This window comes from Anas platyrhynchos, chromosome 3 (genome assembly GCF_047663525.1).
Source record: "Anas platyrhynchos isolate ZD024472 breed Pekin duck chromosome 3, IASCAAS_PekinDuck_T2T, whole genome shotgun sequence".
In the NCBI taxonomy this organism is placed as follows: Eukaryota; Metazoa; Chordata; class Aves; order Anseriformes; family Anatidae; genus Anas; species Anas platyrhynchos.
The window spans coordinates 43,472,078-43,485,841 of record NC_092589.1 but is presented as its reverse complement, the minus strand read 5'-3'; the positions used below and the strand labels follow the sequence as shown (position 1 = coordinate 43,485,841).

At 37.9% G+C, this 13,764-nt stretch overlaps 1 protein-coding gene across 3 annotated transcripts in view; it reads right to left on the bottom strand.

Annotated features, from left to right (window-relative positions):
- The window catches only part of PCNX2 (pecanex 2), a 153,468-nt gene that overhangs the window by 65,070 nt on the left and 74,634 nt on the right, over nucleotides 1–13,764 (bottom strand). For all 3 annotated transcript variants that reach the window (XM_038176128.2, XM_038176129.2, XM_038176127.2), the window contains 3 exons: nucleotides 13,236–13,386; nucleotides 9,705–9,846; nucleotides 4,001–4,178 (listed from right to left, as the gene is read on the bottom strand). In XM_038176128.2, coding sequence (XP_038032056.2) covers nucleotides 4,001–4,178; nucleotides 9,705–9,846; nucleotides 13,236–13,386 — 471 coding nt within the window. The remainder of the gene's footprint in view (nucleotides 1–4,000; nucleotides 4,179–9,704; nucleotides 9,847–13,235; nucleotides 13,387–13,764) is intronic.

The window sequence follows — 13,764 nt, the reverse complement described above, 5'->3', positions numbered from 1 at the left end:
TTGAAGAAAGATGGACTTGGTGAGTTATATCACACTTCATATGCTCTCCTTCTTGTGTGTGTTATGTATGTTAGAATTTTTCCTCCGTAGAAATCAGAGATCCATCTTTTCACCATTATAAGAAAGGTCCATCTTTTCACCGTTGCACAACCGTGTATTCTTTCCATACCCCCAAACTGGTTAATATTCCCATGGTTTCTACCCTACTACAGAAAAAAGTTCTTACTGTTAGGTGCCTACAAAGAAACCTCCTAAGCCCCTGTATAGATTCCATCTTCAATGTGCCTTGTGAAGAATATATTCGCAATTACACGTGGTTTTCCTGTTTCACCTAGTATGAACATACTTATTAACCTGTGCACTGATACTCTAGCATCTCCTCAAAAGACCAAGAGGACAACTGGCTTATATCAGAAGTTTACATGGAATCATGAAGACCACGAAGACTGTCTTGATTATCCAGTTCAATTTCCCATAGAGTATACATACAGTTTTTGAATGAACTATCACATTTTTAAAAAGGCCATTCAGCTCTGATTTAAAGACTATAGACAATGGGAATTTCAGACAGGAGAATCCGAGGCTGTAGCCAACAAGACAAACGGTGGGTGGCTACATGGAATGTCCTGAAATAAGAAAGATTGAGAAGTCTTGTTCCACTTGATTTGAAAGCTGTAATCATTATTAAAAATAACGTCTTTTCTAAATGTTTATCTTGCTCCCTTCCTTCAGTAATTTGAAAGACAAAATAGCATACTCAACATATGGCTAATGAACTTCCAGCATTAATTTTTCACATTCTGAAAACTGGTCAGAACGTGAACAGCTGTTCCAAAAAAAAGTGAATTAATCATGTGGTATTAATAATCATGTTAAAATAGACCAAAAATTTATGTTGGTTAAAAAAGCCTCAGGAATAGAACTGAATAGACTCTCTTGTTCTCTCTATCACCCCAGTGTGGGTGGTTTGGATATTTGCAAACGGATAATCTCAGTGCCATGATTCGGACTTCCATGCCTCAACTTCTTCAGAGGGCAATATGCTCATTTGGAGCATCTGATTTTACTAAAGTACATTAAATCAACTGCACAATGGGGAAAATGAGAGAAGCACAATCAGATATTCAGAAATATCCCAGCCAACATTATTAGCAGAGTTTTATTCAACACAATCTGCTTCAAGATTCACTAGCACAGTTGTGAATGTCTGTTGAATTTAGACACTTTCTCCAGTTTCTGGCAGAAGAAAATAAATGCTTACTGCTGCATTGCTCTGACAGCATGCAAATCTTTTTTTTTTTTTTTGCGGGGTAACCATGCTGAAAAATTGCCATCACTATGACTAAAGTATAGCACTTGTAGGGTTCCATAATTCTGATGGTAGGAAGTTGACACTTTCAACAAGCAAGCAGGTAAGAGCCATGATTGTGTGATAACTTCTGCATAGCCAAAGGTGAAGACAACACAAACTATTCTGGTTCTTGTCTTTATCTTTTTAAAAATAGCTTCAAACATAAAAATGACTGAACTACAGATGGACAGAATTTGTGAAGGCCTGTAATGCTTTTAGGTACAGATCTGGATGTAGTTTGCTTAGTGCCTACAGTATGGAATACACGTATCATCTTTATCCCCAAGTGAGCATATCCTTTTAAGAAGTTCCACAATATTGAGCTAATAAAGGCTCAGACCTTAATTACAGTAAAGAAAATATGTTCTTTACGATTTGAAATTAATAGGACTTTAATTGCTATCATCTGCTATGCTATTTTTCAGATTGGCTTTAATGATCACTGTGAAACAGTGCGTGTGCTTTTGTAATATAAATAATTCAACCACTTAATTTCATTTTTTTAAAATGGAGCATGGAAAGTCCACTTGATGAACTAATGACCTGCAAAATTTCAGATTTAATGAGATATGGAGAAGATGACAGATCAATGCTAAAACTGCATTTTAAAAACACATCTCTACTAGGTTGAAAGCCTGTATTAGAACAGTTATTCCAGCACACATCTCTACTCAGTTTGGTATGCATCCTTCATTATCTCATTTCTATTGCTATAACTTTCCTTTGTACAGTGAACAGTAGATCCAGACTAACGAAGCAACTCCAAAAAAAACCACCCGACCAACACTGAAAAGCCTCTACGTCTCTCTCTTCCAAAAAATATATAATAGCTCACACCAGTATTTTGTGATACGCTTACAAGGTCAACATTTTCAAAAGAATTAATGTATCCTGAAACTTCCAAGTTCGATGCTCATTTTTTGATTCCTTAAGGAGGTTTTTGGAGAATTAGGTTCAGGGCTATATAAGTTGTTAACTGGACACAGGGTTTCTGTTGAAGCACATAATCAACAACCTGCTTTGGTGGTAAAAACGCACACACACCCTTTCCCTAGGGAACACAGTAGTGCAACAAGTACTTGAAAAACTGCCACGACACAAACAAGTTCTGCATCCCTTTCACTACTCATCTTCCCTCAGAGGTAAGAAGCTTAAAAGTTACTCTGACCCTATTTTAGGATCACATAGTATGTGGTGGGGAGCGGTTCTTCCTAAAGCAGTGCTTCTTAAAAGACGGTTGTGAAGCTCTTCTTGCTCCTTTTCTTCCTCACTTCATCCCTTAGTCCCTGCCTTCTCACCCCAGCACAGAGGTGGTGCAGCAGAGCAACAGTACAGGACTGAGGATTGGAGGCTTTAAGAAGGTGAAGCTGCTGCTGGACAGTGGCCCAAGAAAAAAAAGGCCATGATGACTCACAACCTTACTGTTAGTCCTCCCTTCCCCTCCTCCCTTCCAGCAGCACAGAAATAAGTGAGGAGAAAGCCTTCAATTTCTGCTTTGCACTTTGCCTGAGTGACTGGGAACCACCAACGTAACACCAATAAACTGGGCTTTTCCTCAGGAAGGCTGAAACTTGGTGTGCGTGGGAGCAGCAGTGTTAGCTGAGAAGGGCTCAATACATCTACGCATTGATAGGCATCTCCCACAGAACATACTACAGTCAATATGGAACCGTGCCTTTCTTCTCTCATAAAAGAAGTCATGTTAGCTGGGTCATACTCACACTTGTAGCAGGAATATTTTAGTGAAAGAAACCCACCAAACAAAATCAACAACAAAGGACAAGAAAAAAAAGCACCTCAGCAGAATTACCTCTGGACCGTATTGTATGTTACAACAATCAGGGACCAGAGAGTTTAAAAGCTAAATGTGAAAGAATTGGTAAAAGCTTCAGGCCAGTCTTCAGTACTTTCTCATGTTTTATCTAGGTATCAGTTAAATCTACTTTTCCCAGTGAAACAGCATAGATAGTCAATCAAGGCAGGATATGATCCAAATGATGCAGAAAGTGTTTTTTTGTTGTTGGTTTGGTTTTATTGGTTTGTTTGTTTTGGAAGTTAATGCAACTAGAAAACATTCTATACTAGCCAAGGGTTAACAATGAGAAAGAGGAAGGAGCTTTGAGGTTAAGGTTAAGGGCAGCATTACAAAGATAACGCATAGAAACTAGGAAAAGAAAAATGTTAAGTCTGACATTAGGAAAACATTTATTATCCTGAGGATGATTATCTAGTGGAATAATTTCCCAGAGGAAGTTGTTGAGTTGAATACAAGAGGCATTCAAAGGAAACATAGATAAAAAACACCCAGGCGATTGATCTGGAGGGCAGCCCTGCACTAATGACCCAAGAGGCTCTTTCCAACTCATTGAGGATTTTGCTCTTGAAAATGATAGTTATGAACTTCTGTAACAACATGTGAACAAAAAGTAAATGCAAAACACTGCACAAAAACTGAAGACATTTAACTGAAACCTTGGTTTTAGCTTACAGATTTTTCTCCTCTATAATACCAATCATCTGTGCCTATATATGTCTGCATCATTTCTAACAAATACCACCACATATTGATCAGCACAGTGACATTGAGAAGATAAATCAAAGCTATGAAATACATTTTTCCAAAGAAATGACAGTAGTTAGAAAACTTGCCTTGTGAAACACAATGGACATCATGAAGAAATCCAGCAAGAAATTTTCTGAAATGTCTCTATAGTCAAATCGGAAGAAGATCACAGTAAAGCTCAAAGTAACAAACTGATTAATAGGATTACAGAATGAGGAACGGAGGAGTTTCATCCCAGCAACTGTTATCAGGATAATATCACAGCTGTAAGAAATACAGAAAGAAAAACCTAATCAAGTCAAAGTAATAAAAACATTGAATTATGAAGCTCTTAAATACAAATAGCTGCACCAGATGTGTTTCAGATTGCTTTGTATATCTAAATCTACACATCTTATTGATTTCTGATGTTAATCCTGTGTTCTCTTAATAATCACATTACCCATCTGCAACTTTGTATTTTACCACGCACTTGTAATCTGTGATAAAGAAATAATTAGGTACCAAAAGAAGAGTATTGGCTACTAAAATCCAAGAACCTAAAAAGGCTATACTATATATAGCTCTTAAAATAAAATTTGTTTCAGAATTTATCTTCATGCTTCCATTAATCTATTGCTGTAATATAAGAAAACATCTTGAACCCACTCCAATTTTTATTACTAGAAATTTAACTTGATCACAGTTTATAAATATTCTCCTATTACACACTATGCCTAAATTATGGATAGAAACCCCCATGGATATGAGATGCTTGAAATCCTTAATATTATTGTTTTGCAGGTCATCTAGTCTATATAGTAATTCCTTCATCAGATGAAAAGAAATTGTGCATTGTACCTACATGTTATAAAATTCATGCAATCTGCATTTCACTCTCCTTTATTAGACAGTGAACTTAAGCTGAGAACTGCTATGTGACCATGCAGAAAACCATGAAGGTCTCCAAAAATTAAAGTGCTTGCTACTGTATCTCCAAGGCAATAATGTTCCTTTTTTTACTATCCAGAAAACTACACAATAAAAAAAGGTAGTAGAATTAAATGAGAAGAAAAGATGGAGGTAATGTGTTAGCACACCTTAAATTTAGAAAACCATTCCAGTCTCTGGATATATATCAGAACTCTGAGACTTGAGGTTAACATTTTTTAGTTTTGTTTTTAAGATACTTTACAGAATTAGAAAGATGATCTTAGCAATTTTGATCTCTTGATAATTACAGCCCACTTAGGGGGTTACACACTAGAAAGGTCTCAGACATCAGTTTTAGATCACCCAGGTAGAATCAAAACCAAAGGCTCCTCTTTCAGTGTGAGGGGAGAATCAGGCAACAAGCAAACGTCTAAAGTTAGCCTAGAGGAAATCCTAGAGGAAATCACCAGGATGGTGATGGGTTTGAACACAATGCCCCATCTTAACCCACGCTGACCTAAGACTGCAGGTGTGGAGCCTTTGTCTCCTTCTGTTCCCTTCTGCACAGTTCAGCGTTTTTGCTCATTCTTGAAGGTAACTGACCATGGCTGTATTCTTCCAATAGAGCGGTTGTGACACCACGCTTTCCTGCAGCACCCTGCTATCTAGAATTCTTGCATGGGAAGGAAAGAACCCAAATCCATCCACTTTCCAGCCCTGGAGGAATTGAGACCCACATTCCATCCTCCAAAGTACCCTCAACTGCATTTGTTTAAATCTTCTGCTAAGAAAGGTTAAAGGCTTTTTGTCACCAGAAATGCAGAGTAAGATTCCACATCTTTGTTGGCAAGCACTCCCCTGAGATGCGACACAGTACTGGGCTCCACACAGTAAACACTGGCATGGTCCTGTATTTTTATCTAACAACCACTAGAAGACACGGTGATAGGGTTTAAAGCAGGAATTGGAACCCATGATTCCTCACCATTACAAGAACTTCCTTCCCACCAAAGCAGGAGGAATCAGGAGCAAACCTTCCATAGCCTCCACTTTCTTGGCAGGAGCTCAGCAGTTGGACTTTCATTAAATGAAGTAGGAAACACCGACTGCACCACCAAAGTCTTTAAAAGGAAGGAAACAGAAGCAGTATTTTGTGACCCCAATCCTGATCACATGTTGGGTAACACCTCTCAGCTCAAAACCTTTGGGTGTTTGCTTCCTAGTCAGGGTAAGGTAAAAGTGATTTATTCAGAAAGCTCCAGGCACGTTCAGAAGTACACCTTGAGCCTCCTAATGAACCATCAAGTCAAGTTCAGGAGTATTTAGTGATATTAGGCATCCCCAGGGCTTTCTGGCACTTGAACAAGTACATTCAGATTGCAGTTTTACATGTTGATGCCTAAGAGCTGTATTGGATCTATTCCTGAAAAGACAACATAAACTTAATAGACATGTACAAGTAACTCCCTGTGAACTGAGAGCCAGATGACTTCTCCTACGTAAATCAAACACAAACACTTTTGGGGAGATGTGTTGTGTTTTGATGCTGGTAAAAATAGATGGGGATTTTAATGAATACTGAGTGACTTCATAAAGTAGGCCACATATTTGCAAAATGCACAGGAGGTTCTCCTCCATCCTGCTGCGAACCAGGAGAATACCTGCTGCCATGACTGACATTTGACAGGCCAGAAAGCTCCAAACAGGTTTTCATCATTCTAGGAAGGCTCTCAGCCTGTGCATTTCCAGGTTGATCTCATGTGGCATTTATTCATTACTGTGTATTTTCCTTAATGAAGATACAAGTTTCTCTGAGTGCAGGTCATTCTAATGAATCACCAGGACATCACTCTTTGAATGAAATACCAAGCTGACCTTATTTCTCGCCTTGTCAAAGCTGCTGTTTTCAATTTTCCCCAAATTCCTGAAGGGCTAACCTAGTGCCTAAATCGAATAGATTCTGAAGTCACCAGAATCCATCCCAATGTGTCACGTGCAAACCATTTGGATCTTATATTTCACAGAAAGAATAAAATTCTTACAACGTGGAAGCATTTTCACATGGAAATTTTAGAGATGATAGAGCAAAAAGACAACTTTTTCCTTACCAAATCTGTTAACACCTGGAAAATTTCACAAAAAGGACATTTATAAAATAATGCTCTCAAGGGGTAACAGGTAATAAGTTGCTCATTATCCCTCTTCTTTAAAGACACTGTCGCACAAGATGCCTTTCCCGGTGCCTTAACTCCCAGTAGAGAGAAAGCAGGAGAGAGAGAATGAGAAATAAGGGCTTATTTCTGAACTCTCTGTGGCAGGTAACATGAGAAGGCATTTCAGCTTGTCAGCATGAATCCCACTAATAACCAGCACATTAGGGTCTCCAAAGTTGTAGCGAACTTCTGGCTGTGAAAGCAGCTGTGCTGCCTCTCCAAGAAGCAAACCACTTCAGTTCTTTTAATCATAAAACAAGATGAAACTTACTTTAAGAAATAGATTTGAATTGAGAAAAACTCCAAAATCAAATCATACGAAACTTATCACATTGGGTATTTTCAGACACAGAAGTGCCTTCCCTTCTCTGCAGCATGATACACTCTGATCCTCGGGTGGTAAATAAGTAAGGAGTGTTCCAACAAAAGAAAATAGCTATCTATATACTGAGGGTTGTATTTTCTCTGTGTTAGTAACATGGCATATGAAGGACAAAGGAGAATCTAGGACTCCTTCAAGGGCTTACAGAGTTGAGGAGAAAGAGATAGGATCTGAGGACAAGGTCTTGTGTGTGGCATTTACAAGCTAGTCTTAGTGAAAGAATACTAAAGAGGAGTGCAAGAGAAGGGGATACTGGGAGTGCTGCAACCTCAGTTACAAGAAAAAGAAGGAAAGACATGAGGATCAGTGTAGACAAAAAGCAGACAGAAAGCGATGTGGCAACTTCCATCCTCTCCTGCCTCTGTGCTCCTGTTACCAGAGGCAGCAGATCAGGAGAAAGCCAACAAGGGGCAGGAAAGGCAGGTTCTGTACCTTATGGACTAAAAAAAACAAGAGTTCATCTTCCTTGTAGTCCACTAATACAGTTGTCACAAGGGTAAACATAGCCCAAACTGATTTGTACCACCAAGGTCAGCAGCAGTCTTGACACAGCAGCATTCACCCATGGGCTTTACTGCCTGAAAGGAGCTACAGCTCTATAGCTTTACCACTGTCAGCATAGGGTTTAGCTCCCTAAGTCACAGCATCTCTTTGATTGAAGTCTGGGCATACCTGAGTGGAACTTCTTTGAAATTGCAGTCGGGAATTTTATTTTTATTGGCATGCTAAAAGGTAGATTTAAATCCAAGGTGATCACACATATACACGGAGGATGGGGAAGCAAAGGATTGTCATGTTATTCCCCTACAGGCTAAACAATCAGAGGCAGACAAATGTAATTGCTTTCTTTAATCTCAAGATTTTTGGACAGACTCACTACCTCTGAAGGCTTCAGGGAGGTGATACTTTAAAGTGTAATTTAGCTTTGAGGAATGACTATGCAGAAATAGCACCTTTTAAACTCCACATATTTGCTCTGTGCATGTATTCACTCACGTCTGCTAACCACTGAAAAATACCATTTTGATTATGTTTTAGTTTTCCCAGCCCTGCAGAACCAAATACAGAGATGGTCATCAACACAGACCTACCCTGAATAACACACCTAAACCCCTGAAGCACATCAACCTTAGAATCTCCCAAGGACAAAAAGGTCAATAGGGAAATACACAGCCCATCTGAGTGACTATTGAGAGTCTCTCTGGAAAAGCAGCTGTCTGGGAGGAATGTATGGAAAAATCTGTTTAACAATCTATGCTAGTTTTAGCCACTATAAGCAGAGAATATATTTAAAAATATATATATTAAAAAAATTAGTCCTTAAAGCTGTGTTATTCTTTAAGAGAAGAATAAGCAAAACATGCATTTGTACATTAATTTTTAAATCTAATTTTTAAAGTCAAAAATCTAAATTATTATTAATACTGAGGAACTTCTCCCTGCCCCAGCAGTTTTTCCTGATACTGGAACTTTCCTTCCTGAACACAAGCTGTTTCTTTGTTTTTATCATCTGCATCACTGTCATTCTGATAAAAAGACTGCAGAAATTCTGCTCACTGGGGATACTGCAGTCACTAAGCCTGCTGAATATCTGCAGTAGGTAAGTCACCAACCAAAATATTTACCATAAAAGGCTGTCTCTGCAAGAATCATACTGTGAGTCCATGGATCACTTCTGCTTAATATCAGAGACAGACTTGGGAAAAGGAAAAAAAAAAAAAAGTATATCCATATCTTTCTAAAACCACTTTTAATGCAGGACTACCTGCCATTCTATGCTATTGAATATTTTATTCAGTTTAGTCTGACTTGAGTGGTGAAGCTGCCGATAATTCCTCTGGGAGGCTACGCCATAGTCTTAACAATCCTCAGTTAGGAAATGTTTCCTGATATCCAGCCTCGATTTCTCATTTTCATCTGATTAATTCTAGTTACCCCACTGTGTTTATACCCATCAGACACCTGCAGCCTAGTATAGATCGTCTTGCTTTTAATTGACATTTAGACATTCCATATATATCTATATATAGCTCTTTAATCTTTTAATTTCTCTGTCTCTCACTAGAGTCATGCCTTAGCATGTGCTATGGTAGCTTTTTTTTTTTTCTTTTTCAGCAGAGCCAATGATTATTGTATACTGAACTAATAATGTATTAGTTCAGGCACAAAGGAAAATTGTGAAAAGCAGACTTATTTAAGAAACAAATTTCATTTCTCAGTCTTTAGTGTAAATCTGAATAGTCTACTAATCACATGCCATGAGTTATAAGCAAATCAACTTACTGTGTACCAAGCTTCTTGTATTTACTAATTGAGAAAGCATCAATGGTGAGGGCATTCAATATTATAGCTGGATACAAGATGTATTTCTCAAAGCACTGAAGCCACACATAGAGTCTTTCAAACCACATCAAATGAGCAGCATCTGAAATAAAAAATTCAGATAACACATCATTTCATCAAATTATCTGCATTTTTGCACTGCAATACCATAGAAGTAACAATATGAGTTAGCTCATATTAATAAATACAATAAACCAACTAATTCATTACACAAATAAATCCATTTTTTTTTTTCAGAGAAATCATTTTTCTCTCCGAGTTTGGAGAGTATCTGTTTTGCTTTTTATAATCATATTCATGAGAAATGCTCAGAAACTATAAGAGGTGGCACATGCTAAGTGGCAGATTCTACCTAATTCAATTACTAGTCACTGTATTAAACAGCACCTTTAGTAATGCAATGGTTCTGGAGAGGCCCTCTCCAGCTCTGGCTCTGACCAGGAACCTCATTTGAACTTTGTGCCTCTCTCTCCAACTGGCAAAATATTGTTTATTTGACTGGAAAGTATTACTGACCTCATTACTAAATACCCTTTGATATCTAAAGACTGAAGGAGTAATAGGAGCAAGACATTGTCACAGATGTTTCTCAAGACACTTTAAAAACAGCTATTGTAATAACTATCTGCCAGGATCACATCACCCTCCTGTAAAGGTTATCTTTTTCTGCAGTAGACTTTTCTAACAAGATCACAGGTTTAATGGGAATATTAAATAAGAACGGAATGTTCTGTACAACTAAAGTGCTACGAGAACTTAGGTGAACTGAGTGCAGAACCACTTGTGTACTGAAAACAGTAGCATCTTTCTTCTTAACTGAACTCATCTCCACAAGGTTATTGGAGAAATACAACAAGCACAAGAAGGCAGAACCTGGTATTGACTCAGAAATAACAATGCCAGCTACTGAATCTCCAACACTTTTTCCTGCAGAAATTAAAATAATTATGTATACACACACACAGCCACACACCACCTTCTCAATGACAGAGAACGACAACATGCTGACAGGCTACCTCCTAAGATTATACACACACAGATGCCTGTTTTGGAACCTAGCTTTTATTCTCTATGCTCTCTCCTTCTCCTGATCTACAAATTGCTTTCAGAGCTTCTATGCTCTACAGGACTTCATCTGGCTGCCCAAAGCCAATTTCTGTGTAAGATCTTGAGCTTGAATAAAGAGATGTGCATATCAAATAGACCAAAAGGAAGGTAGCCACAGGAGCAGAAAGAGACATGGCAAGGCATGTATGGACAACGCTGAGAGAAAAAAATAGCACATATTCAGCAGGCACCCAGGGAAAGAAGTGGATGGTTTGAAAATGGCTTAGATGAGTCTGTGGGGTATAAGAGCAGAGATGGGGAAGGAGGAGAAAAGAATCTAAGAATCTTTTGCTTCAGGCCTTCTCACACAGTCTGTCGTTACTTTCTACACATCTGTTGTACCATAAGCTCACACATCTTAAGCTCAGCCTTTCTTCTTGCACTCATACAAAATAATAACAAGAAATAAATCAGTTATCTCATAGGTGCATCATGAGAACCGTTCTGAAAATTGCTATATTGTGGAGGGCCTGAAAGTCCAAATGACTCGTCTGAAGTCTGTAAAACAAACCCAAGAATAAACTTGTGGAATTGTCATTACCAGCAGCTCACCTAATTGCTAGCAATCATTCATCCTTACCATAGGAACTGCACTTGTCAAAAATTAGGAAGCTGAAAATTAAATTATATGCTGTTAATAGTGCTAACAGACCCCTTGCTTTGTGTATTTGTCCTGTTACTGTTCACGCCTGAAAATATAGAATACAGTTCTTTTCCAACCTCCTTCTGCTATACACAAAGGTAACCTTTAAGTTCTGCTTCTACATTTTTCTTACAGGGTAAAAGAAAGAAGACAGCCTGTCAGACATATCTATCAAAGGGATTACACAACTTTTTCTCCTCAGCCTCTCATCTCAGAACATGATAAAAAATCCTTTTCAGCAGCTCGAGGGACCAGGGAATAAATAAATAAATAGACAAATAAATAAATAAATTAAACTCTTGCTTTCTACACAGAAGACCATAGCATTCCAATAATATTTAAACCCCAAAGTGAGGAAATATAAATTATATAAAATGAGGACTGCAAAGGAAGCAGAAAAGCCTGCCACCTGTAGCAGGTACCATGTGAAATGCATCTGATCTCAAAGTAGAAGGAAACCCATCTGTGGAGATCAATCTGGCATATCTCTATGTAGACCTCAACCTTTTCAAAAGCTGAGTCATTGCATTTAGGAAAATAACATTTTCTGACAAATGAAGACAGACTTAATAGGGGACAAAGCAAAGAAGACCTACAGTAATGTCTTATGATTAAGTTAATGCAACAACGAAACTTGGGTACACATCAGACTTCATGATTATCAAGGAGAGAAAGCCCCAAACAATGTTTTCAATTGGACATGAACCTTAAAAACATCTATATTTCTACTACACTTTCCTTGCTGTATTGCAGTAAAAGTTAAAAGACAACCTTCAATCAAGTCTCTTGGGTACCTTTTCATACCCAAGCCTTGTTTGGAAAGTAATCATTTTGAAAGACACAATTTTTAAAAGAAAATTTAAATCCTTAACGCGTATTTTTGCAGAGAGTGATCTGAACTCTTTTGTTGCCTAGCTGAACAGATTAAAGTCCCTCAGCAGACTGTGTTCTGACAACATTGTCTTCAAACACCTCAGGAACATATATTGAGAATGATTAAGGCACAGGATCCATCAAAAAATGACAAGCAAGCTTTTGGCTGGTAGCAAATACAAGATGAGAGCTGGGGGAAAATATCTGTCCTTCTCAAAGTATACTGTCTGCTCCTGGAAATAACTAAATCAGAACAGGAAATCAGACCCCAGTATACTAAAATATTTACAAATACTGGTGTCAGGGCACCACTGCTGAAGCCAACAGACAAACAAGAACAAGTCATCAAGAAATTTTCACAGTTTCTTTCAATTTTTAAGTTCCTCTAAAACTGTTATGATGGAAATTAAAGCTAACTTGCATTATCCATGCTGTCCAAATGATGCATAATTGTAAGTCAGAAAGTAGAGATAATTCTACCTCAATTTCATTTATAATCTTTCAATTTAAATTTTTAAATTATTTGTAATGCCAGTGTATCAAGCAACACAAGTAACAGTATCGTAATGTAAAAGCAAAAAAAAAAAAAAAAAGCAGATCAAATGATGGCTCATGAAAGGCCACTTAGAGCCAGCAAGATGTTTAAAGGACTGTTGTGTTTGGCGTACAAGGAGAGGCTGAGAGAGCTGGGACTGTTTAGCCTTGAAAAGAAAAGGCTCATGGGACATCTTATCAAATATAAAACATAAATTATCCCCTCATCCCTGTTCCTTCTGGATTTTTGTTTTTAAATCAAGACAAGCTGCAAGCCACTGCATCCATTGTTTAGATAAGATTTCATTACAAACCTCTCACTTCCCGTTGCCGGTGCTCTTTGCTTTTAAGTATGGGGTGGGAGATCCACAGCCAGGGGTGATGCTTGCGAAGCTGAGGAAGTATGTAATGTGTTACAAATCCCACAGTCCATGCTAAAGCGAACAGGACAATGCTGAGAAATGGCTGGGCCAAGTGAGAAAGAAAGAAAAACAGTTATAATTTGCAGATATATAACAACATTTCCTAAAATGGTATTTCTGAGCACTTAGAAACTCATGTTCAAACTGACTACACAGGTGGATGTGTTTTGAAATATGTATTTTGCATGAACAATTGTTGAATTGTTGTTTTCTTTTCCCCCTAAATGGAGGAGAAAAGGTAAATGATTAGGTTTGTCCTTTCTGTCTCCCCTGTTGCATATCCTAAAAGAGGTGCAGATATGCAAAGGATTAAAGGAAGAAACACCAGATAAGTAATACTTTGCCTAATACAGATATCCACAATCTAATTGCACTGCAAATCAAAAAGCATTAAGTTATCATGGTCAGTAAATACATTTTC